This window comes from Acanthopagrus latus, chromosome 14, assembly GCF_904848185.1.
Source record: "Acanthopagrus latus isolate v.2019 chromosome 14, fAcaLat1.1, whole genome shotgun sequence".
NCBI classification, from domain to species: Eukaryota; Metazoa; Chordata; class Actinopteri; order Spariformes; family Sparidae; genus Acanthopagrus; species Acanthopagrus latus.
The window spans coordinates 3,750,827-3,773,641 of record NC_051052.1 but is presented as its reverse complement, the minus strand read 5'-3'; the positions used below and the strand labels follow the sequence as shown (position 1 = coordinate 3,773,641).

The window sequence follows — 22,815 nt, the reverse complement described above, 5'->3', positions numbered from 1 at the left end:
CTGTGGTGTTTCCTGCCCTCTAGTGGACATAAATAGACATTACAGGCAGTTGAACAGAACGGGGACATTACTACAGAAGCAAAGTGGAAAAAGGCTTCCTTTATTTGAACAGGTACAGCAACATGACCGCCAAGACGGTTGACAATTTACAGCTTCCAGTGTGTCAGACCCCTGTTTTTTGCTCTCAGCAGCAAACAAACCATAAATACATAAAATACTGGTAACCAACTTTGGTGAAAATGGCACAGCTATAAAAAAAAAAAAAGTGAAATTATAGACACACAAACAAGAAACAAACAAGAAAGAAAAGTTGGATTGGAGTGCCCAAGGTGATGTTTTCACTATATAGGTAAATATATATTATCTTCTTAATTGGCTTAAAGGGGAGTAAAATATAAAACTGAACAAAATCCAAAATGGAAGAGGAAAAAGAAACGTGCTCAGGCTCTGCTGGGAGGGTTTAAATATCAGGTCAAGACATGTTAGATGACTCCACCCCTCCAGCATCAGTGACAAAAACAACTATTTACAGTGTTTTGCTTTAGAGGTGCACCAAGTGATTTAATGATGTATCCCTCTTCAGCAACATCAGCTTTAAAAGCCAAGGTCAGCATCTGTCCAGCATTATTACCAGCATCTAACTGTGGAGAATTCCTGTGCCTTTTTCCCCAAGTCACAGTCACTTGACGCAGTTGTCAGAATAAGAGTATAAGTATACACACTGTGGTCCTGATAAACTGGAAACTATCTACTCGTTTCGCAGCTTGACTCATAAGAATACATGATCGTAACATCCAATAAGACAAATGGAAGCAGAAGTAGTTAAGGATGACTCCATGTTATTACAACCTGTGTTGTTTTAGTGTTTTTATCATCAGTCCTATAATAATAATAATAATAATAATAATAATAATAATAACAATAATAATAATTGCATTGTCCAGTCCAATAGTGCAACCAGACAGCTTAGCCAAACTAATATGGACCACAGAGGAAAACTCTGTTGTGAAGGTCCGTCACAGTTTAAGATATGAGACATTTTGCACAAAATTGCAGTGGTGGTAATTACAGGGTAATGAACCATTCTGGTTTCCTTCATTTCCCAAGATTCCCTTGAGTATGTTGCTATATAGACAGTCCAGTAAGTGACTCGCTGAGAGTGAGATGAAGTTGACCACAAAAAGGACACATCTCCTGGTGACTTGGACAGCATTTAGTTGCTGTTTTACTTATGTTATAAAACCATCAGCTGCTGGTCACAACAGACTGGGCGAGACAGAAGCAGGAACATCCCATACTCTTCAAGGATATGTTATTACTTCAGCCCGGGAAGTTAGCATCTCTCCCTCGTCTGTTTGTTTATTTGTTGGTTTCTCAGCAGGATTACACAAAAACTACTGAACCGATTTCCACGAAGTTTGATTAGAGGATGGGTCTCAGTCCAAGACAGACTCCATCAAGTGTTGGTGCTGATCCAGAAAAAGTGGGTGGATCCAGGATTTTATTTCCCTCATTTTCTTTAGCCTTATGAAATTATTTTTGACATTTCATTAATTTCTCAGGGAATAATGTGTGGATCTTGAATGAAATAAGCAGGTGTATTTAGGTAGCTGGTATGAGCGAGCACAATTTTATACCTAATAATCTTGTGAAATAAAATGTTTTTTATAGGGGGCAGACTTCTCCAGCTGCTGTGTGGTAACACATAGGGATAGAAACCTGCCACTGTGCAGCTGAGACGAGATTAAAACGGGTACCAACGGTGATCAGGCTAGGTTGAATTGAAGCGGACTGTCAGGCCTTGACACTGTAGTGTTACCATTTAATTAACATAAAGACATGTAAGATAAATTTTTACACATGAGGTGGCCACTATTTGCAATCTTTGCATATGTCGAGCTCACAAATCACTTTAAAGTAGAGGACCGCTGGTTAACAGTTGACCTATTTTAACTTTCCCTATGTGTACACCGTTTTCCTTTGCAACATGGGATTATTGGAGGCAAACACGATGGATGCCATCCAGTTTCACCTTGACATATAATGGAAACACTAAAAGATGACATGTGGAGTGATCAAAATGAGGCATTTTAAATAACTGGGCTTTATGTGTTTTTTTTTTTAATGTTGGATGGAAAAGCTCACCAAAATATGTGACTAGTTGATTTTTCCTTTAAGAATTCTGAGCATGAGCCTCCAAGTATGAAAGCCAAAGGGGGACGGGAAGACTTCTTTTCAAATGACAACATTTGGCGGCGCTTTTCCCTTGACTGCAATAAAATCACATGAAAACACATATCAAGAGGCAACACTAAAACGCTATGAAAAAAATATACTTGTTTTATGCCCCCTTGGGCTTTCCATCCAAATTTGAGTCAATATGAGCATTTCAGATTAAAACCCTCCATACGTTTTATTACTATAGACCGATCTGCCTGGAGCAGGGTCTTTGTGGACATTCCCTTTGTTCATGACCAGGTTTAATGCTCAGTTGCACTAGTTACTGGCAGCTCCCTCGTAGCCAAAAGGCCCTCGTGGAAAATCACCAGGATTCACTGAAGTATCCTGAGGTCATCTATCTAAGTTAGTAACTTTAGAACAGCCGAGGCAGTTGACGTTGCTGTTACCTCTCTGATGTCCTTCCTATCAGGCCTTCAGAGCAAAGTGATCGGTGAGCATCGTCACCTGGCTCTTTCTCATTTTATGTAAAATAACATTATGGTACTCTATTTACAGGTGCTTGTGTACAAATCAGAGAGAAGGCACAATCCTCTTGGGATTTTGGGCACTTTCTGAGTTTTTAGTGTGAGAAATGTCTAACTGTGCTCTGTAGGAAGTCACACTTCAAATATGTATATATAAAACGCGGTATAGGCACAACAGTGATTGATTTAGTGGACTTGAAGCAAATCTTCCTAAGGCCACCTTTTTCTTGTGTCATTCATCCCCAATGTCATTCATTCTTTCTGACTTTTTCATACCAGCGTGCAGCAGAAAGGGAGCTTGTTTGTTCTATAGGGTGTATTTCTTTGTGGGGAGGTCTTCGCCAGCTACAGAATCCTAAGGTCAGGAGTATAAGGTGAGTGAGTGGGGCCGGCATGGAGCAGGAAGTGTGGATTCTTTTCTTTGTTTTACGGTGAGAGCCGGGCCCCGCCACTGTCTTCTTCTCCTCCGTCCCTGATCGTCTCTACAGGTGAGTGTCCTCCTCGTCAGGCATGTCCTCCTTCAGCAGGTTGTCCATAGGGACAATCCAGCTGTCGTTGAACTCTCCATTCAGCACCATCTTCTTCTCCTGCATCTCCGGCTGCGCCTCCATCACCTCCAGCGTGGGGTTGTCGTGGTAACCGTTCTCCACCGTGTGCAGCTCATCTGTCAGGTGTTGCTGTAGAGATCAGAGGGATGACATCTCTCAGAACTGTTCATTTTCCATCTACTTTCCTTTTTGAATTGCTTAGAAAGAAGCTTTTCACTATTTATATTCCTGATGGTACAAACACGTGCTGGTTGGTTACCTGACAGACAAAAAATGTTGGTACCTCAAGGATCAGCCTTCCCCCCCCGCAGGACCCTTTATTATGTCGGAGTGGGAAAACGTTCCACCTACCTGGTTCTCATTGTACGGCTTGCGGTGGTGGGAGGCACAAACAGCGAGGATGACGATCATGATCAGCAGAGCTCCGCAAGAGGCCAGGATGGCTATCAGGGTTTTGTTATCCGCCGGTTTCTTTAAGTAGGAAACACGACAAATTTATTTGTTACTTTGGACCCCCCCCAACGCTGCTGGTGCTTACTTATATTGATGATAGCATCCGTGCATTTACCTTTACCTTGACGATGTCTTCATAATGCTGGGATACCAATTCGCCTTTCACTGTAAGATACATTTCAAATCAATTGTTCGCAGGTGGTTTATAGAGAATTCTGATTGACTTTGATTTAACCTGACAAATCAGGCTTCTACAGAGGGCCGACGGTGCTTACCTATCCCCGTTATCTTCACATCCTCAAACTTCTTGGTGCCATTGCTGTCCCTCCACGTCAGGCTGCAGTTTCCATCTTGCAAGTTGACCAGCAGCCATTTGCACAGCTCCACCAGCTCTTTCTCCTCCTTATTCTAAAGGTGAAACAACACGTCTGTAATCGTCTATATTGATGATTCAAACAAATCAACCCAACAATCCATGAGCTGATGAGCCATCGACAACCCTTCTGCCATACATGCTGTCAGAGTTTGGACAGGAAGGCCAGAGGTGAACGCTGAGGTCGTATCCTTCTGTGCTGCCATGCGCGGATTATTTTTGGTGTGTTATGGAACAGCACAGCTGCGTGGGCAGTCAGAGAGTGTGAGTGGATGGAAGAGGTGTGGGAACGTAGGAAACTAGTGAAAGGCAGGAAGGGTTCCCATAAGACACTTTTTCCACCCAGTGATTGGATTCCTACTCTTTCATAGCGTGCTTCGCTGTGTCCTGTCTGCTGGAATCAACTCGGAGATCCACCCAGAGCCCCTCCAGGGGTGGGAAGTACTTCTGTTTATTTTTCTTATTCTTTGTAACAGTTGTCATTTTTGAAGATTTTGCTCTTTGACTCTATTACATACTTGACAAAAAAAATATCTTACTTGGCTGGTTTTAGATATTAAGATTTTGCACCCAGACCATACCAACACACATGAAGGTTACGAACAGTACTTTCATCTTTTTTTTTATTTTTGGACAAATGTAAGCCAGTTATCATCAGCTGAATCTGATATGGTCAACCAGAAAATAATTAAGAGGAAAAGTGATTTCTTTACAGTCTGGGTCTTTTGAGCTTTAAGGTCATTATTCCTCAGACATTGTCACATTTTACCACGTCTGCTTCATCTATGAAATCTTCCATGCAGCAATCAATGCATGCACCTCGTTCACCAGGACAAATTCCCCATTGGTGGTAATGAATCTATTCCTGATTCTGATTCTGTTGTAGTGCTTTAAGCAAGCAAGCCTTCTTCTGGACAGCTGAAATAGATGGGGAATTGTTTTAAACTGTTGTAAAAAAAAACAAAAAAAAAAACAAAAAACATTTACACCCTTGTTTTAAGCTTCTTCTTCCAGAAACTTGGATCATGCCAGTGGGGCCCATGATTATTCTGTTTATTGATGATTAATGATTTTTCTGTCGAAGTGGACTACAAGTGGAATACCAAACTTGAGCAGATAATGACTGAGTTTTCACTAGTTGGTGAACGGTTCGTCAAGGTGAAGAAATTCTCATTGAAGCAGTAAAAAGTCACCGTGGGCACTGGCATGTACCAATTTGTGTCAAGGCCGTAGAAATCCAAGAGAACATGATGGTCCAGTCCTTAAACAAAAACATGTCTTATTTTTGTTCTTCCTGCAGGATGTTGCACAATTATTAAACATGTTTGAACTAAAGGGACCTTTGAGAGTAAATGTCGGTGAATAAAAAGGAGTAGAACGGGTGTGGCCCTGCCTCCCAGTGACAGGACAATAGCAGAGGCTCGGTGAGAGTCGGCGCATGAACTGTGTTTATTATCACATGTGTTGTTTATGTGAATAGAAACAGTCTGATGCCAGCATAGATTTACAGATACAAACCTCAAAATAAAGTCAAATCCTACCTCATGTCCGTTGTTCAGGGAATACTGCAGACAGAAGCCAGGAAATAAATGTCAGTCAAAAGCATCAGCGACTTTTGAGTCTCGAACAATGAGACGTTCATTTGCATTGTATGTTAATGTAAAGTACCGGCAAGCCAACTGGCTCTATCTGCCTCACTACATGATGTCTTACCTTAAACGTCTTTGGAGCTGTTGTGGCTGTGGTGGTGGTGGAAGCTGTGGTGATGGTGGTGGATGGTGGGGTGGTAGCTTTGGTGGGGGTGGGGGTGGTTTGCAGGGACGTAGTTCCAGTTTTGGTGTCTGAGGAACCTGTTACAGAAGGTCCAGCCGTGGTCAGTATGGAGGGGGTACTGGTCGTTCCTGGGTTCCCAGCTGGAGAAGGGGCGCTCGATGCTGTCTGTACAGGGCTTGTGGCTGTCCCAGTTTTATTCTGGATGCCTTGGAACATAAACAACATGGCAACAGTAAACATTTTGTCCCCAGTATGAGCCCTTGAATCATTAAGCCCCCCCCCCCCCCCATAAGGTTTATTATTTCCATGTTAATAAACAGGAGATCCACAGGGGAACTTGCCTCCTTCGCTGTCGTCTTGATTTGTCTCAGAAGTGCTGGTGGTGTGAGCCAGGGACTGTTGCCCCGCTGCACCGCCTGCAGGGGTCTTTGTGATCATTGTTGTCGGTTGTTGCACAGTGACAGGCACCTCAGTCCCAGATGGCTTAGTGGATCCAGAAGCTTCAGATGTCTGTACAGCGTCAGGATTGTCAGATACCTCTACACCGCTTTTGCTGGATGATGTTGCAACTGGGGTCAGCTGGGATGTTGCAGCTGGGGTCAGCTGGGATGTTTCAGCTGTGGTCAGCTGGGGTTGGTTTAAGGTATCAACTGTAGGAATGGGATCTTGCTTTCGAGTAGGGGTAGAGTCAGTAGTGGTGATGGTAAGTACTGCTGGTTTGTCTGTGGTGGCTGCTTGTGACTGCTGTGCAACTGAGGCGTTTGTGGCCTCGGATGCAGCAACCGATGAGCTATCAACGGTGGTGACCACAGCCGTTGATTTTGCGGGTGTTGGTGTTTGTGTAGTTTCACTGGTCTTGCCAGTTGTCAGAGTTAGAACTGTAGGGGTTCCAATAGTATTACCATCATTAGATGTACTAGGCATGGGTGGATCACCTCCATTTGGCGTAGGTGTTCCAGCTGTCACACTCTTCGACACAGAAGTATCTGACTGACCTTCCTCTGAACAAACGCTATGAAAGAGGAAGCCTAAGGAGGAAAAAAATTAATGATTGTTAGTAAAATAAGCTATTAATGCTAAATAAGTAACATGAAAACAAACCCACCAGTGGCGAAGATTTACACAAACCTGCATCAAAGGAAGAGTTCGCCCAAATAATGTTAAATCATTTAGTCTTTATCTGCTCTGATGTCAACAGAAAATTTCGTGGTCTACAATTGAAGTAGACGGGGACTTAAAGTAATTTGAAAAAGATGTTGTTCATACCTTCAGTGTACAGTCGAGCTTGTGCACATATAATCGTACTTTTAGTATTATTAATCTTCATATCTCAATTAGTAAAGCTTGCTTGCTCATGGGAGAAATGTTGGGTCTCTGTAAATACATTAATCATCGAGTATGGTCTAGACCTGCTCAATTGGGAAAGTCTTTTTTCGTCTTTTTTGCACATCCAGAAGACATGGAGCATTAACATTCAGTTGGACTTGTGTATGCTGCCACCTGATGGATGTTCATTAGCTCCATTTTTGGATTACATCAACTTTTGAGAAAAAGCTCTGCTTGTTCAGCTGCCGAACACTCCCTCATGTTTACCAGCTGACTCGCTAGCTTTGTCTTTCTGCTGTTCAGTGCCAGGCAGGTAGTGTGAGCTGGGTATCAGAGCTGTTTTGCTGCTGGAATCCATGTTGATGAGCGCAGTGAGAGTGATGACAACAGTAAAGGTGCAAGTCCTAAATCCAAAACAATGAGCCTGAAGGACGCTAAAATGCTCTGTAGAGTAAACTGCAGAGTTGGGAGATAAGTCCGTGTGGGTCGCTTGTTACCAAAAGACCACTTTTCATGTCACACTTAGTCATCTCAGCCATTGTTAATATATATTTTTAAAAAATGCGGTATGAATTTAAAATAATGGTCTCTTTCAAAGTTGAGGCCAGCTCTCTGAAGTCCGAGCTACACTGACCTCTGCTCCTGGAGTTCCTGTGGGTCGGACAGCTGTAAGCTTCAGCTGCGGCCCTCCATCTTCTTCTGTTCCCTCTATTTATAGTGACCAGGACAGGATGCTGCACACAATAAACTTGGAAGCACCACACCCCGTGACCACGGCCTGTTTGGAGCGCCCTGTGAACAATCCTTGTCTGACTTGGCGGCCAGAAAACAATGGTCCTACCCACACCCCCACTCCAGCACTTTCTGACCTCCACCCACATCCAGTGACTGCAGCGTGCGTGTGTGGTGACACTTACACACAGCCCCTATGCATGACATGTACATTATGTAATATTTACTCAGAGCATTGTGAGTAGACGCAGGTAGGAGCAGCTGCTGTGGTCCAAAGCGTTTTACAGCGCGTACATTCATACGTTGATCCGGGGAAAGTGCAGACCAGCACATCAGGAGCAGTTTGAGGTTCAGAATCTTGCCCAAGGACCAGACCAGACCCCAGTTAATTGATACCTCCACCAAAATTCTTCATTCAGTAAGAATTAAAAACAGCTACAAAACTAGAATTTCATGAATTTCATTCATAACCCACTATTTTTTAAATCTATATTAAACGTATCCCTGAAAAAGCATCAAAGGTTCGGCCACTCTGCACGGCTTAAAGTAAATGTTAACCGAGGAAGTTTTTTTTTTTGTTTGTTTTTCTTTTGCTCAGATATCGGAAAAAACATATCAGAAACATCTCTTGCAAACTGCAATCGGACCATTCAGGATGTTTTCATGACTTCGTCTAACCATCCCTCCCATGGCTTCTGAATGCAGCATCAGGATGGTGTCAGAGGCGAGCAGATAAGAGTCTGTTCTGGTCAAGTGGAGGCTGGTAGAGCCAAGCCTGTCCCGTCTCTGTGAAGCACCGACACATCACTTATCAGCCTTTAGCCTGCTGCCGTAAACACAGTTACTAAGAGAGGAAGACTGTCAACATTCTGGAGTCCTTTGATTGAGCTGAGTGCTCTCTCTGCAGTACATGCGCTGTGTGCTCCTCCGAGGCTGTTTGACAGCGCATAACATCTGCTTTCCTTAGAATAACGTGTTACAGAGACCCTGAACCTGCTGTGTTCAACCTGTCAGGAAACAAACTGGAGTTTGGGGAAGGTGCACTGCAGCTGCTCGGATATACCAGTAGCAGAGTCGATCCCAGGAATGCAACAAGAAACTGAAAAAAGCAGTGTAAAGTACGTTGATACCAGTAGATTAATGGATCTGGAAACTTTTCAAGCATTACACTATTTGTGTGGAATTTAGCTGACAGGCAGGGGTTCAGTATATTTTTCCATATATGACGAATATATATATACAAGACACAAGCAAGACGTCTTCGGACCCAATCCGTCTTCTCGTTCTCCCACCCTGCCGTCTCTCTCGCTCTCCCTCCCCCAGGTGTGGCGTCTCGTTCGGCGTGACCTCCGCTGACCCAAGCTGTCAATGTTGCATCTGTTTCTTAGCGGGCGACAGCACCCGCTGATCCCGCTGCTATCAGTACCAAGGCTGTTTTTACCTCACCCACACATTCCTCACACACACATGCACACACACACGTCACTAAGTGGATTCCGTCAAATCTACTTGCGCGGCCTTTCTCTCAATTCAAAACAACATACACCATTTTGTCCTAGTTTGTTTACTTGAGGAGACTTCCTGTAATAGTTAATAACTTTTTAAGATAACATCCCTCTTTTTTAGAATTATGGTCCCACTTAGATCTAAGGAGCCATTTTACGTCTTTCAGGTTGCAGTCATCGGGATTCAGGCAGATGGTTGGTTGCAGGACAGTAAAATTAGTTAATGTCAACAGTAATGGTTGATAAAAGTTTTAATATTTAAAGTTTTTTTCCATCCTCTGTGCCAGATGTTCTGCACTTCTATCACGCAAGGAGAAAACAGTTATACATAGTTACAGAAAAGTTATTCTTTGATTATACACGTTGGACATGAATGACCTCATGTTTTGGGGGGAAATTTACAACAATTTTGTGTTGCTTGGAAGACAAATCTGCATTTTCATAGCTACATGCCTTAATATGAAAAAATACAGAAAATGATAGACAGGACACAGTTGTATTTAATATTTGATTCCATTCTTAGTTGTCATCACTACGCATACCACATAGACAACGTATATGGCTTAACTGTAATCCTCTCTTCCTGCCTTTAAACCCACCCAGACAACACACTGATCATGAAAAGACAATATGCAAAAACGAAAATGATACATAGTCCCATGTCACAATGACGATAAAAGGTGTGACCTGCTCCACTGGACTGTATGACGGTCAGACAGCGGAGTGTGTGAGAACCGACCTTCTGTCCTTTCCCTGGCTCGTCTCTCTACTTTTTGGCTCACTTAGTGACAGGAAACAGTTCTGTTGATTTGGGCATTTGTCATTCTAATTTTGTACTATACAGTACCTTAGTTCCATGGCCCTATTTGGTTTAATTGTTCTCACTTGGGGTTGTGTATACATTATTTGAGCCATTATGTGCCAACGGAAGCTAATCAAGCCTTTCAGCATCAGTTTCGTCCTATCCCTTGCTTACGCTTAACAGTCTTCCTGGTACCTGATGTATATAGTTTTTTTGTGTTGGGAGGAAGCTGGTGCAAAAGAATGAACATGAACAACGCTAATGAAATGCTGTGAAGTGCCACACGTCACCTGTCAATCAAACACCACCGGTGAGTTGACATTTTCTTTAGATATCGTGTTCACGAACTTAGAGTGTACAGGCGGTGCTTTTGTCTTTGCCAGATGGTGTTGGTGAAAATATTTCCAGTTGCACTGTTGATGTTGGCACGAGCAGTATTTACAAATCAGAAACCTGTTGCTGCGGTACAGTTCAACAAAAACATTAATCCGACAAGAACTCGGCACGACTATCAGTTTTTTCCTTCGTCAGAGACAGAGACCTGAAACGTGTTGCTTCCGGACTTTGATACATGTTATATTTGTTATGTATGTTATATATTGTGTTGTATATATATATAAATAGCATTATCATATCATCATTGTATTGTTGTATAGATATGTGTGTGTTATTAATGTTCCATGAAAATGTTAAGTCTATATGTATTTTTCTTATATCTTTTTTATAAATACACCTTTTAGAAAATGTTTTCATTTCAAGGAGTGCCCGATAAAAGGTCAACATGTCTTGAAATATCTTCTTTTTTATTGCTGTTATGTTAATATTGTTAATATTTTTTATGTAAGATAGAGAGAAGCAAAACTGGCACCTGTTCATCAAGACAAATGGCAGATTATTACAGGATTCTTAAACTGAGGGAACATGCATTACCCTATAATCTCACAAGATAAGCGTGATCTATGGGGGGGACTTTTCTAATCTCACCTCTGTCATCAGCCTTTTTTCTTTCCTTCTTTCTTTTTTTTTTTTTTTTACAACTAAAGCAGCTCTGGCGACTAGCTGTTGAACACAGTGGAATGTTTGGCAGTGGAATAATCATTTCTCCCAGGAGTTGTTGGTAAGACAACACGTGTTGGACACTTATATAGTATAGAATAGAGGGCATCGTTCACAACCAAATAATGGAGCATAAAGTATAAATCTTAATAAACTGTGAGAAAAATGAAAGGTAAGTTGGTTTAATTTAATCCATTTGTTTGTGGTGCTGTTATAGGAAACAAAGAAAGGCTCTGATAAAAGTTCCTAATCACTCAAAGAAACATGTAAACATGATAAATGTCAGTAAACATGTTTATTATACAATTGTTAACACTAATTCATTTAATGTCTTGTAATGTTAAAATGACTTAAAAAGGACTTATAACCTATACCACTATAAGGACCCTAATATAAAGTGTTTGATTTGATGATCACAAAAAAGACAATTTTAACAATGAATGTTATTGCCTTCTTGTTACGTAATGTTGGATCTGAGAGGGCTGAAATAGTACCCAAAATTAAACCAAGAGAAGGTGATTAAAAAGACACCAGACTGATGAAGTCATTGATGAAAATAATAAAATGAATTAACGGTACAGTCATAAAGAAGTAGGTTATACTGCTTTCTTCAGAGAGGGAAAACCAATTTGTGCCAGAAGTCTGTCCCTAGTGACCTGATCTACCTTTGAAGCTGCTCCCATAGTGAACCTCTGGAGCGTGACAGTGTTTAGCCTGTATTCACTGAGACTAAGTGGAGGTCCGGGGGAGGTCAGAGGGTGCTCTCTGTCTGCCTACACTCCCTTCAGGAGGTCCCGCTTTTCGGTTCCCGCAGGCGTCAACCTCATCCTGCTCGGTGTGAGCGCACATTGAGGAGAATGACAGTGTAGCCAGAGGGTGGAGACTGGCTGAATTGTCTTTGCTTCCTGACCACCATGTTTTGAATAAATGCCCCCATGAGCAAGACCCCACAGACACTTAAACGTGGAGAGGGTAAGGACGACGGGAGAGAAGGACGGAGGGGACATTTTTATTGCTCTCTGTCTGTTGGTATCATTTGGTCAACGCGAGGTTCAACACTGATTCTGGGTGATAAGGTCTGGCTCAAACATGTTGGACGGGGGTTGAGGCAACCCTTTATGTGGAGCTGGCTTTGTGCATATGTTGAAACAGAAAGGGGATAAACCCAAATAGTTATAGTCAATTAGTGAGCGTTGGCCTAATTCTTTCCAAATTTTTAAAATCAGCACCTGTGAAGCTTACTGAGTGACAAACCATGCAGAAATGACTACCGGTATTTGTGTTTTTTGGGAAGGGGGTCTGGGTTAGGGCAAACTATGCTTTCATACTCTAAGAAACACTGATGTGGACTTGGGACCTGATTTGGGATGATCTGCTACTACTTGGGATAATCTTGAGATTTGGACCAAAGAAGTCACATTGCCTGCTAAGAAACAGTTACATCACGCCACTGCCCATAAAACGTCTATCTAGTTGTATTTAGAATATTCTGTTTACATGTTCAGGAAATAGGAAATAAACTTTCATGTTTGATTTCTAAGATCCTGACATGACATTTGGTTTTGACAGTCATCCATTATCAGTCGTCTGCACGCAGCTGCATCTGCCCAGTGAAATAAAAAGTTACGCACATCAGTAGAAAGTCTGTCAACACCAACTGGCTCTAGCATGTTTTTTTTGCCATACAACTTCAAATAGGAGCACTAAAAATATCCACCAGACAATATAATGCAATCCAGTACAAAAGCCACACTGTTTTGGACTTTGTCAGAAATTGAATGTAAGCAACACAATGGCAGTATTTAATGAGGGCTTTTTGTTTTAGATTTGCAGTATGTGGAGGTGTGTGTAGTTTATCAGTCGTGCCGCAGAAGGTTAGATGAATCTGTTTACGCCGTCACAGACAGTGTTGGGAATGGACTTTTATTTGGGGAGAAAACCACAAATCCCAAAATGTAAAACTACATTTTAGGGTGAGGGATTGGGTTAACATTCAGTTTAACACTGATGCCTCCATATGATTTACATAATAAGACCATCACTGATAAGACTAGCTATTTCTGTATATAAAAAGATATTCTAGATAATGATAGTTATTCTTAATGCTGATCATGGGGCCAGATTCTGATTTATCTGGTTGGAAAAATCCTAAAAAAGAAAACTATTGTTTATGGCAGAGTGCTGAGGAGCTGCTCTCTGTAGTCTGGTGGTACGGCACAAAGACAAAGTTTACTTTGTTTCACCTTTGTCATCTTCTGTTCAAGGGGGTCGCCTGAGTCAACAAAAAAAGGGAAGTTCCTTGTAGTTTAGGTTTAGGTTGAGGGTCAGGCTTCTGGGTAGGGTAAGGCTCCATGTAATACTAGTCCATGTAATGTCCTGGACAACTGTGTATGAGTGTGTGCGTGTGTGTGTGTGTGCCAGCTATCCAGCCAGTTATCCTTCCAGCCTGCCAGGCACTGACTGTAACCCTGGACTGATGTGCATCTGACCGTGAACATGCACTATGCGTGCCAAACGGACTAGAGTAAATAAATAAATGTAGCGGCGGCGGCAGTACAAAGCTGCCCCGTTAGCTTGGTGACAGTCCACACAAAGGCCCCTCTGCCCCCACGTGCGTCCACGCAGGCATGGACTACTGCCTCAGTGCAGACCCCTGCTGCAGCCTGGGCCTTTTAGGGCTCAGCTGCCCCCCATCCTTGTCCCATTAAGAGAGGTAATTCATCTCTGTGAGACTGAGGGAGCTGGTGGGTGTAGGAGTGAGGAAGGGAAGGGAGGGGTCTTTGCTTTACATTGTGTGCTCTGATGGAGGGAGGTGAGGAGCTGTGAATGTAAAAACACTCGGCGGGAATAAAAGCGAGACAAGTGAAAGGGAGGAGAGGGGGAGGGGGGGTGAGAGGAGAGAAAGTGAAGAGGGGTCTGAGACACACTAAATCTAACGGCCACATGGAAGTGAGTGACCACACACATACACACACACACACACACACACACACAAAGGATAACACTTGCACCCTTGCACACATTATTCACAAACAACACACTCCCTGTCCTTGGAAACCAGGCTGGTATGTGTGTTTATATGAGCTGTGGGGCGCACTAATGGTAAAAGTTCAATGTTAGTGCTCCATCAACCTCCCCCCCAGCACACACACGCACACACACACACACACACACACACACACACACACACACACACGCACACACACACACACGCACACACACCAGGATATCTGGAAATTTACGTTGTTGGAATTTACCTGTAGTTCATTCATTAATGAAGATGTGTGTGTTTCTTTTTCTTGTCATATCACACATCAAAACGAGTAACTGCACAAAAAAAAAATGTACATTTTCAATCTGCTGGTTTTTGGCTGTGATCACTGCAGCCCAGTATGATGCATTTTACACATTAGCTGACTTCTGTCCTGTGGCTGGAGTGGGGCTCTCACCACCCAGCTCTTCACAGCTTAAAGGGCAGTCCGCCAATTTTACACATTAAACTGCGTTTCCTGGTTTTTACAAGCACCAAGGCGAAAGGGAGAAAAAAAGTAAAGCGTTTTGTGGCTCCAGGGGAAGCTGCTTGAAATCTCACCCAGTGGCTAAATTGTATTGTGGGCAATGGGGGAATTGAAAAGCCATCCGGTCTGGCATCGCACTCTGACTGCTTAAAAACCAATGATCAAAATCCAAACAAGACAACCGGAGAGATCGCCTTTTATTCATTTCGCACATGTTAAATTACCAAAAATGCAACTTAGCCCCTGAGTGACATCACTGGAGGCAATATATCCAATTACATGCAGCTTCCTCCGGAGCCACAAAACGCTTTATGCTACTGTTTTCACGTATGCCATAGAATTCCCCAAGACCTGTTCACACTCTTTAATGTGTAAAATTGGTGGTGTTCCCCTTTAAATGAACTGGGACTCCAGTCAAGTCCACTGATATGTGGTATGACATGCTCCTTACTTAGTGTGATTATCTAAAAATATACAGGCAAAGTCATACGATGTATCAAATAAAATATCATGAACAGCACATCAGTTAGCAAATGGTTTATGTATCTGTTTATCTAGTTCAATGATAGTTTAAGTCATTATTAGTAATTCACAATAAAAAAAAAAGAAAAATGGCTATATATGAGTGAAAGCAGAAAACTCAATGCCAGGGAGGACCTGAACCTCGAAAACTAAATTTGGGGGAAAAATATGAACTATAGCTGAGAAGATATAAGCAAAACTATAAACTATCTGCACAGCTAGATACCACAAAAGGTAAGTGAAACTTAGGGAGAGACAATGAGCAGAGGCTCAGTGTGTTGACATGTCTCATGTCACACACACACACACACACACACACACACACACACACACACACACACACACACACACACACACACACGCCCGCACTCTCATTCGACTAATGGAGCAGCAGCCGTCCTCTGTTTTCTTAAAAATTGGGGAGTTCACACAAAGTGATGAGGCAGATGAAAAGAGTGCTGAGAAAGTGAGGAGGGAAAGATGAAGGGAGGGAAGGAATGAGGCCTTGGATGAGGGAGAGGAGGAGGCGGAGGAGGAGGAGAACGAGAGTCCGTGGCGGTACCAGCCGCGGGCCTGATTAATGGACACCTGGCCGCGCGGTGTGGCATTCTGGGTAAAAGGGAGGGAGTGTGGGGTTACAGTAGGGGTGAGGGCAAGTGGCTCTTTATCTGGAGCCTCGGACAGTGATGAAACGCTCGGCTTTACAGAGAGCAGAGGTTCCTCCCTGGAGGAAAAACCTGTGTCCACATGCCAGCCGTGCCGAGCCTTTAAAAACAAAGTGTGCAGCATCTGGACTCACTCTAAATCATAGCTCATCAGACGAACGTACTTCAATCAGCCACTTGTTTGCCATTTAAACAAATAAAATAAAGACAGCCTACATTTGATTGTGTTACTTGAACGCCACACACAGCTGTGGATGAATGTTAATATTTCCATTCAGTTTATTTTACTTTCATTGCAATAAAATGTTAGTACTTAGTAAGGAAAGTGTCATTTACATTCGACAAAAAAATGTATACAACAAAATTCCTCCTTTTTGTTCGTCTGTTATACTAACAACAGTTTTGTTTTGTTGCTAGCACTAGCATTCATTTGAATTAAATTACCAAATAAACATAAAAAGGACAAGGACCTCATTCTCCCCTTTAACCATCTCAAGCTCAACGCGGCCCACGGTGTCTTTCGACTATCCAGCCGGGCCAACTGGGCCAACCCTGGGAGGATGGGAGTCAGAACAAGAGCCATGCCAATCTGGTTCGGTTTAAGGCTGCACTCGGTTGTGTTTGATAGCAGGAAACTGACAAAATGGTTCTCAAAACAACAGGAGTGACTGGAGTCTGTCACACCCAGACCCGTCTCCAAAACAACGTCTTTACGGAGTTTGCAAAAGTTAATTTCATTACATAAACCTCTGTAATGTGTAATGACGAAAAAAACACATTGTACCTTGTAGAGACTATAGAACACTCAAAACAGTTTTGCAAAATATGTGTTTTTATAACTTACAGTATGAATGGAGATCTGAAGTCTCAGCTAATTGATTCATTTATGGTATGAAACCAATGCATGAATTACAAAAAAAAATGATGGTATGCCTTCATTTTTTTTGTTTATTAAATTGCAAAAACGTCTTCACCATCTGTATCCCTAAAGCTCCCAAACAATCTCTTTAAAATGGTGAGGAAATGCGTCTCTCACAGCTCTCCTCCACATCTTTTTTTTCTGCCTGACTCTCATTCAGCTGGATGAAAAGCCTCCCCGTGGCTGAGTGGGACGGAGGGTGGCTCAAGGCCGTCTCCTGCCGCCACACCCTCCTTGGGAACCGGGATGTTGATAAAGATTTTTCCCATCTATTGTTCTCCGTTCTCTCCCATGTACGCCAGCCAGCGCAGACAACAGACGAGTGTGCCAAGCAGGCAGCGTCTCCCTAGGCCGCTGGTGTTCAGACGGACCGGGAGCCCCCGACCGCCTGTTATCTTATAGGAAACGGACAAGTCATGAACCCAAAAACGCACATGACAGATGGTCTCCACAGGGGTTAGGAAGTCCTGGAGAGGACTGATAACTGATGATGCTGCCTTCTCCCTGCAGTCCAGGAATCATATGAGCACTCGGTAATTTACTTTGGGTAAACATTTTTTAGTCAGTTTTTAATTTGAGTATCTTGACTACTTTTTTTTGTACATCTTTTCTACACTCAGCGTCACTCGCAGGTTTATGCATCACTTTCATGTCATCTGTCAATGCTGGTAGCATGATGGAGAAAAGAGGTTGAGTTGAAAAAGGTTAAATGACATCCAAATTAGGCAGCGGTCATTATGAAGAATAGAAGAATGCCCCAAAGCACCACAAGTATGGCCAATGGATTCAGTATTTTCAACTTAATATGGTTTCTTTATTTAGTTTGTTTAGGCATCAGAAATGTGTGTGTGTGTGTGTGTGTGTGTGTGTGTGTGTGTGTGTGTGTGTGTGTGTGTGTGTTTTTAAATTGAAAGAACAGTATGTGTTGTCGACGTTCACTACACGATTATCTTGGCCAAACATAGTTTCTAAATTTAGATTTTGTCTCGAAATCTATCTAACTTTGTCTAACTTTGATTTCAGTATCAAGATGACTTATGACCGTAATCATGAACATAGCGAGTATTGCAATATCACAACACCACAAGTACAGTATGTCATTTCTGCCACTGGGGTGTTACAGTCAAAACAAAATACATAAGTAGTGTAGGATTATGGAGGTTGTTGTCATCATCGTTAAACAGCCACCATTATTGCGGAACAGTCTATCTGATCTCTGAGTCAGAGACTCTGACTCAGACGGAGATGATTACAGGTGAGGTCACGTTTTAAAGTTTCACTCACTTGACATTTAGTCACATTCTCTGACTTCCTTCCTCACTCTCTCTGGCTCTCTCCAGGAAGAACAGGCACCCACTTGAGAAGCATTGTTACCTTGATTAAACTTGTGGATATAACAAATGTCAAGTTTTAATTTTTTTTATTTACATATATATGTGTATATATATGCAGAAATGCTACACATCTTAAAATCGCTTACTTTATCCACCTTTCTTGGCCCTATGATGACACAGACACCTGGCAAGTGGATATCTAACTATTTAATTTGAGCATTCATATCTGGGCTCAAAAGTGAGTAAAAGCTGCCCGCTCTCACTCCCAGCGCACCACATACAGCAGCCTGGTCAGTGGCCCGACACTTCCAGAGTCTGACACTGTCATTAACCCTTTCATTTGCTATCAGAAAGCTTTCTCATATACCTCATTATGACAGAGAAGAGATCTGAAACACCAGAAATCAACATTTTTTTTTCTATTTGCCATGGCACCAAACTGCAGACTGAAGTTATCGGGTTAATTCAGAGGAAACAGAGTGACTCACTTTGGTGCTACTTGTGCTACTATATTGCATTCGTGTTGAGGCTTTCCAGCCTTTCTTGTGATAACAGGGCATTAGACACACAGACACAGATGCACGTTCACACGCACACAGAACAACATCGGGCTTTTATTTTTAGAAAAGTGCTGACAGCCATCAGGCTGTGTTTTGGGGCTGTGTCACACGTTTTTTTTTTTTTTCACACGCTCGAGAAAAATAAAAATAAAAGCCTCCCCTCTGAGTCCACTGACCGTGGTGGTGAGAGAGCGGCAGGTGCATAATTAAAGAAAAACACTTTCCTCGCCTCTCTGCCGGGGAGGGAGGTCAGGGTCACTTCATTATGCAGGCTCCTTCTGTCTTCACACACAGCTATTGGGAGTGTGTGTGTGTGTGTGTGTGTGTGTGTGTGTGTGTGTGTGTGTGTGTGTGTGTGGAGAAAAAGGGGGACTTGGGGACTCCTTCACTGTGGGCTTGTGTGGGGGGGGAGGCGCAGATGTTTCATACAAACTTCATACAGTCCACACAGCAGCAGCAAGAATGTAAGCTTCAAAAGTAGCTCAGAGGAAAAAAAGCAGTCACTGATGCAGAGGACTCAACTTGTTTTTTTTCAGTTTGTGCACAAATGAAGGCACTAAGAAACAAGAGGAAGACAAAGAGGCTTGGACTGGCAGTCCTGGTTGGAGCACGTCTAGAGTTTGGCGCTCTTCCACAGGCAGCAACCGCAGATGCTTTTTTCCTGTTAGTCCACAAACCTCATAAAAATCTGACAATTTTGCAATACTTGCAATAACTTTCTTTTATATAATTCACTTGTCTTTTATATATTACATAATATAGAAATATCATGAAAATAAAGGTAAATATATCATTATATTATATTTCTACCCTAATGATCGTATTGGCCCTAAAAGTTGAGTATCAGATATCCAGGCTTTAGGTATTTGCTCTTTATCGCTGCTTTTATCTTACCGCCTAATACTTGATTGTGAATACAAAACATATGGCGATCACTGATACAACCGAAAAGCTACAGATTAAACCGCTCGGTCACATCCTGGGGGTGAGCAGATGATTCAAAAGAGGATGAAAAGTAGACAAACGGTATTTCTACCACACAAACTCAAATGTCCCTGTTTATTTTTTTTTTCCATGCGTTCATTTCTACAGAGCTCTGAAATCTCCACCTGCTACAACAGGGAAATGCTGCCTACACGCACAAACACCTTCCACTCAGTGTCATAATGACATATATCGAGGAGCCTCCTGTACTAGAGCATCATTTTGAGATTCCCATGTTTCATATGCTCCTTCACACTTCTGTCACTTCATGTGATGGAATGTAAAGAATTATATGTACTCAGGTACTGTACTTTGAAGGTACTCACCTGCATTATATCATATTGTACTTCGATAACTTAAGTTACTAGTTACTATGCAGACTGCATGGTGTATCAAAGCCAAAGCAGAATATTTTCTTATTACTTTATATGTATTACTTGTGTACTTTTGTACAGTACAGTAGGATTTTAAATGAAGTACTCTGACATAAATATGTGATTAAATGAGAAATGAGAATTCATACATTGCTTTATTGGTTATTTTACTGAATAAAAAGTCTTAATACCTCCACCACAACGGCATAATGAGTATTTCTGGTAGTTAAATGAGCAGCCTCAGACTACTTCATTACATTCTTATTTAAGCAAAATTTGAAACACAGAACTTTTCTTCATGATGGGGTATTTTTACACAAAGGTATTTCTACTTCCACACTGTTAAAGATTTGAAAACTTCTTCCGTCTGTGATTTTGTAAAAAGACCGGTTATTCTGTTGGCACCTGTTGCTGCATCACACAGCCGATGCTCACACTCTCTTGGTTTCTGCCTTGAAAACTCTGATGCTGCAGTTCAAGATTTCACTCCCCAAAAGGCAACCATACATCCTCGTGCAGTTGTGTGTTTTAGAGGCATGCTAAAGGGGGAACGGTGCGTTCCAGAAGAATAAAAGCACTCAGACATCCCGCCGCGCTGTGAGAGCCGTCACAGGTGTACATGCACTTTGAATTCAACTCTACTCACTGAGAGACAGCAGCAGCCACGTGATCCTCATAGTCGCTCTCATCCTGTTGCAGCTTGTTTCTTCTCCCAGATGTATGTATCCTTCATGCAGTGCTGCGCTACAATCCTCACTCTGGACCTGGAGCCGTTTTAGGGGATGATGAGCCCGAGTCCCGAGTCCTGTCACGCCTTTCTCCTTGAATTTGTATCTCAAGTAAATGATCTCGCCGGACCTATTGTTCACTTTCTTCTTCTTCTTCTCCTTTTAAACTGAAAGCCAAGAATGCTTTTGTTTGTCTCTGCTGCTTCTTTCTCTTCTCTCTCTCTGCAGAGTTTGGGATTTGGGGGGGAAGAGTATTTCTGCGTCTCCTTGACGGTGCTGTTGTTGCTCTCTCTCTCTCTCTCTCTCTCTCTCTCTCTCTCTCTCTCTCTCTCTCACAGACAGACACACACACACACACACACACAGTGGCTTGGTGCTATATTGTGCTCAGTCAGTCCTCAGTATGTTCAGCTGTTAGCAGCCAGTTTGGCAGACCAGGAGCACTGCCCATTCCCCCCAAACTGTCCCTGCCTCCCTTATCATGAGGAACCAGGGGCAGACCCAGTTTGGTCCAATCCCAGAGCTCTGAGCTCTCTGCTGGACATTTTGAATAACAAAGGAAGCTGTGAGACAATGTGTTCCCCTGGTTTTGATTCTTTCCTAAAATTGTCCATGGCTCAAGGACGCAGGGTGAAGTCACATCAGCGCTGATGTCGTTTGATCAAAGGGGAGGCCTGATCACAGTCCCAGAGTCAGCTGTCTTCATGTTAACATCCTCCGAACACTGTCACACAAATACAGGCAGAGGTGTAACATGTGGCTGCTGAGCGCCTGCAGAGCTTTGGACCTAACACCTGTAACAGAAAGGAGGACTTATCTCCCCCATGTTGCTCAGTAACGATGGGAATGGCGTCTCTTTAAAGTGAGCTGGGTTGTTTCCAAGAGTCGCTCATTCATTTTTCTTTCTCAGGGGGCAGGGGTTTATCTGCAGCATAATCACAGGATACACTTAGGGGTGAGATTTGGATCAGACTCAAACTTAGACACTCCACCATAATAACTTCATTTCACATGTGTGGACTAGGTTTAGCAGCAATGCAGTGATTCAAATTTGCTACAGATGATACTGTATCCATCTGCTCTTTCGGGGAAATGCCTTGCCCTAAAAATGCAACTGATGCAACAGTGATAGAAGCACTGCAGGTTTAAATTCTGTGTGGCTTATTGATGTGTTTCTCAGCTAATGCTGTGAGCAGGCCCCACACGGAATCTGCAGCCGCCTGGTTGTCAGGAGCAGTGAGGAGTCGTCACAGTACAGCTGCTGAAGCCATGACAGCACAGAAGGGATGGGAGGATAGAAGATACTATCAGCAGTCAGGATAAAAACACTCTTGATTAGTCGATCGCTGTGAATTACAGTTATCAGGATAATCATGAATAACCTCCGTGAGGGACTTGGAAAAAGCTGTCTGATGATTTTTTTGACTCATGGCTGCATTCATGGCAGAACTGTGCCTGTTGTTAGAACAAGGAGACGGGTGCAAACCATTTATTCATCCTTTATGTGTGTGCACCTATGATGAAATAAGAATACTGTTTCTCGACAAAATGTTTAATAAAAGGATTCCAGTATATTTCCACATCTTCAACCAGCACCACCAGGCAGAGCAGCTGCAGCGGAGTTCACAGAGCTGTGCACAGCAAACACATCCTGTAAAGTGTTTCACCATCTCTTCTTTCTGTTGTATCTGCAGAGCATTTCTCTAAATTGTCAGTGTATAACTTGACTGGACCAACACAAACTAACTGTTCCACGGTGTTTTCATGCAAAATGATTATTCAAGGAATCTTTTAAATAATTTTGACATTAGCCTGCCCTTGTTTGGAATAATATGACACATATGACACAGATATTCTGTACCCTATTTGCCCCTTTCTTCACATTTGTTAAAAAACGTTAATGTTACCTGATCAGATGATCATAAAATAAGGCTTTCA

At 42.5% G+C, this 22,815-nt stretch overlaps 1 protein-coding gene across 2 annotated transcripts; it reads right to left on the bottom strand.

Annotated features, from left to right (window-relative positions):
• Positions 1-79: 79 nt before the first annotated feature.
• podxl (podocalyxin-like) lies at positions 80-21,323 on the bottom strand. 2 transcript variants are annotated; one of them, XM_037122206.1, is made up of 8 exons: positions 20,796-21,323; positions 6,194-6,880; positions 5,793-6,058; positions 5,621-5,644; positions 3,982-4,114; positions 3,822-3,871; positions 3,605-3,724; positions 80-3,382 (listed from the first exon to the last, which is right to left on the bottom strand). In XM_037122206.1, exons 1-8 carry the CDS (start codon positions 20,836-20,838, stop codon positions 3,188-3,190), a joined length of 1,518 nt encoding a protein of 505 aa, XP_036978101.1. In that variant the 5' UTR covers positions 20,839-21,323; the 3' UTR covers positions 80-3,187. The 2 variants fall into 2 exon arrangements, with proteins under 2 accessions (XP_036978101.1, XP_036978102.1); XM_037122207.1 differs by having other exon boundaries at positions 3,828-3,871.
• Between the last annotated feature and the right edge of the window lie 1,492 nt (positions 21,324-22,815).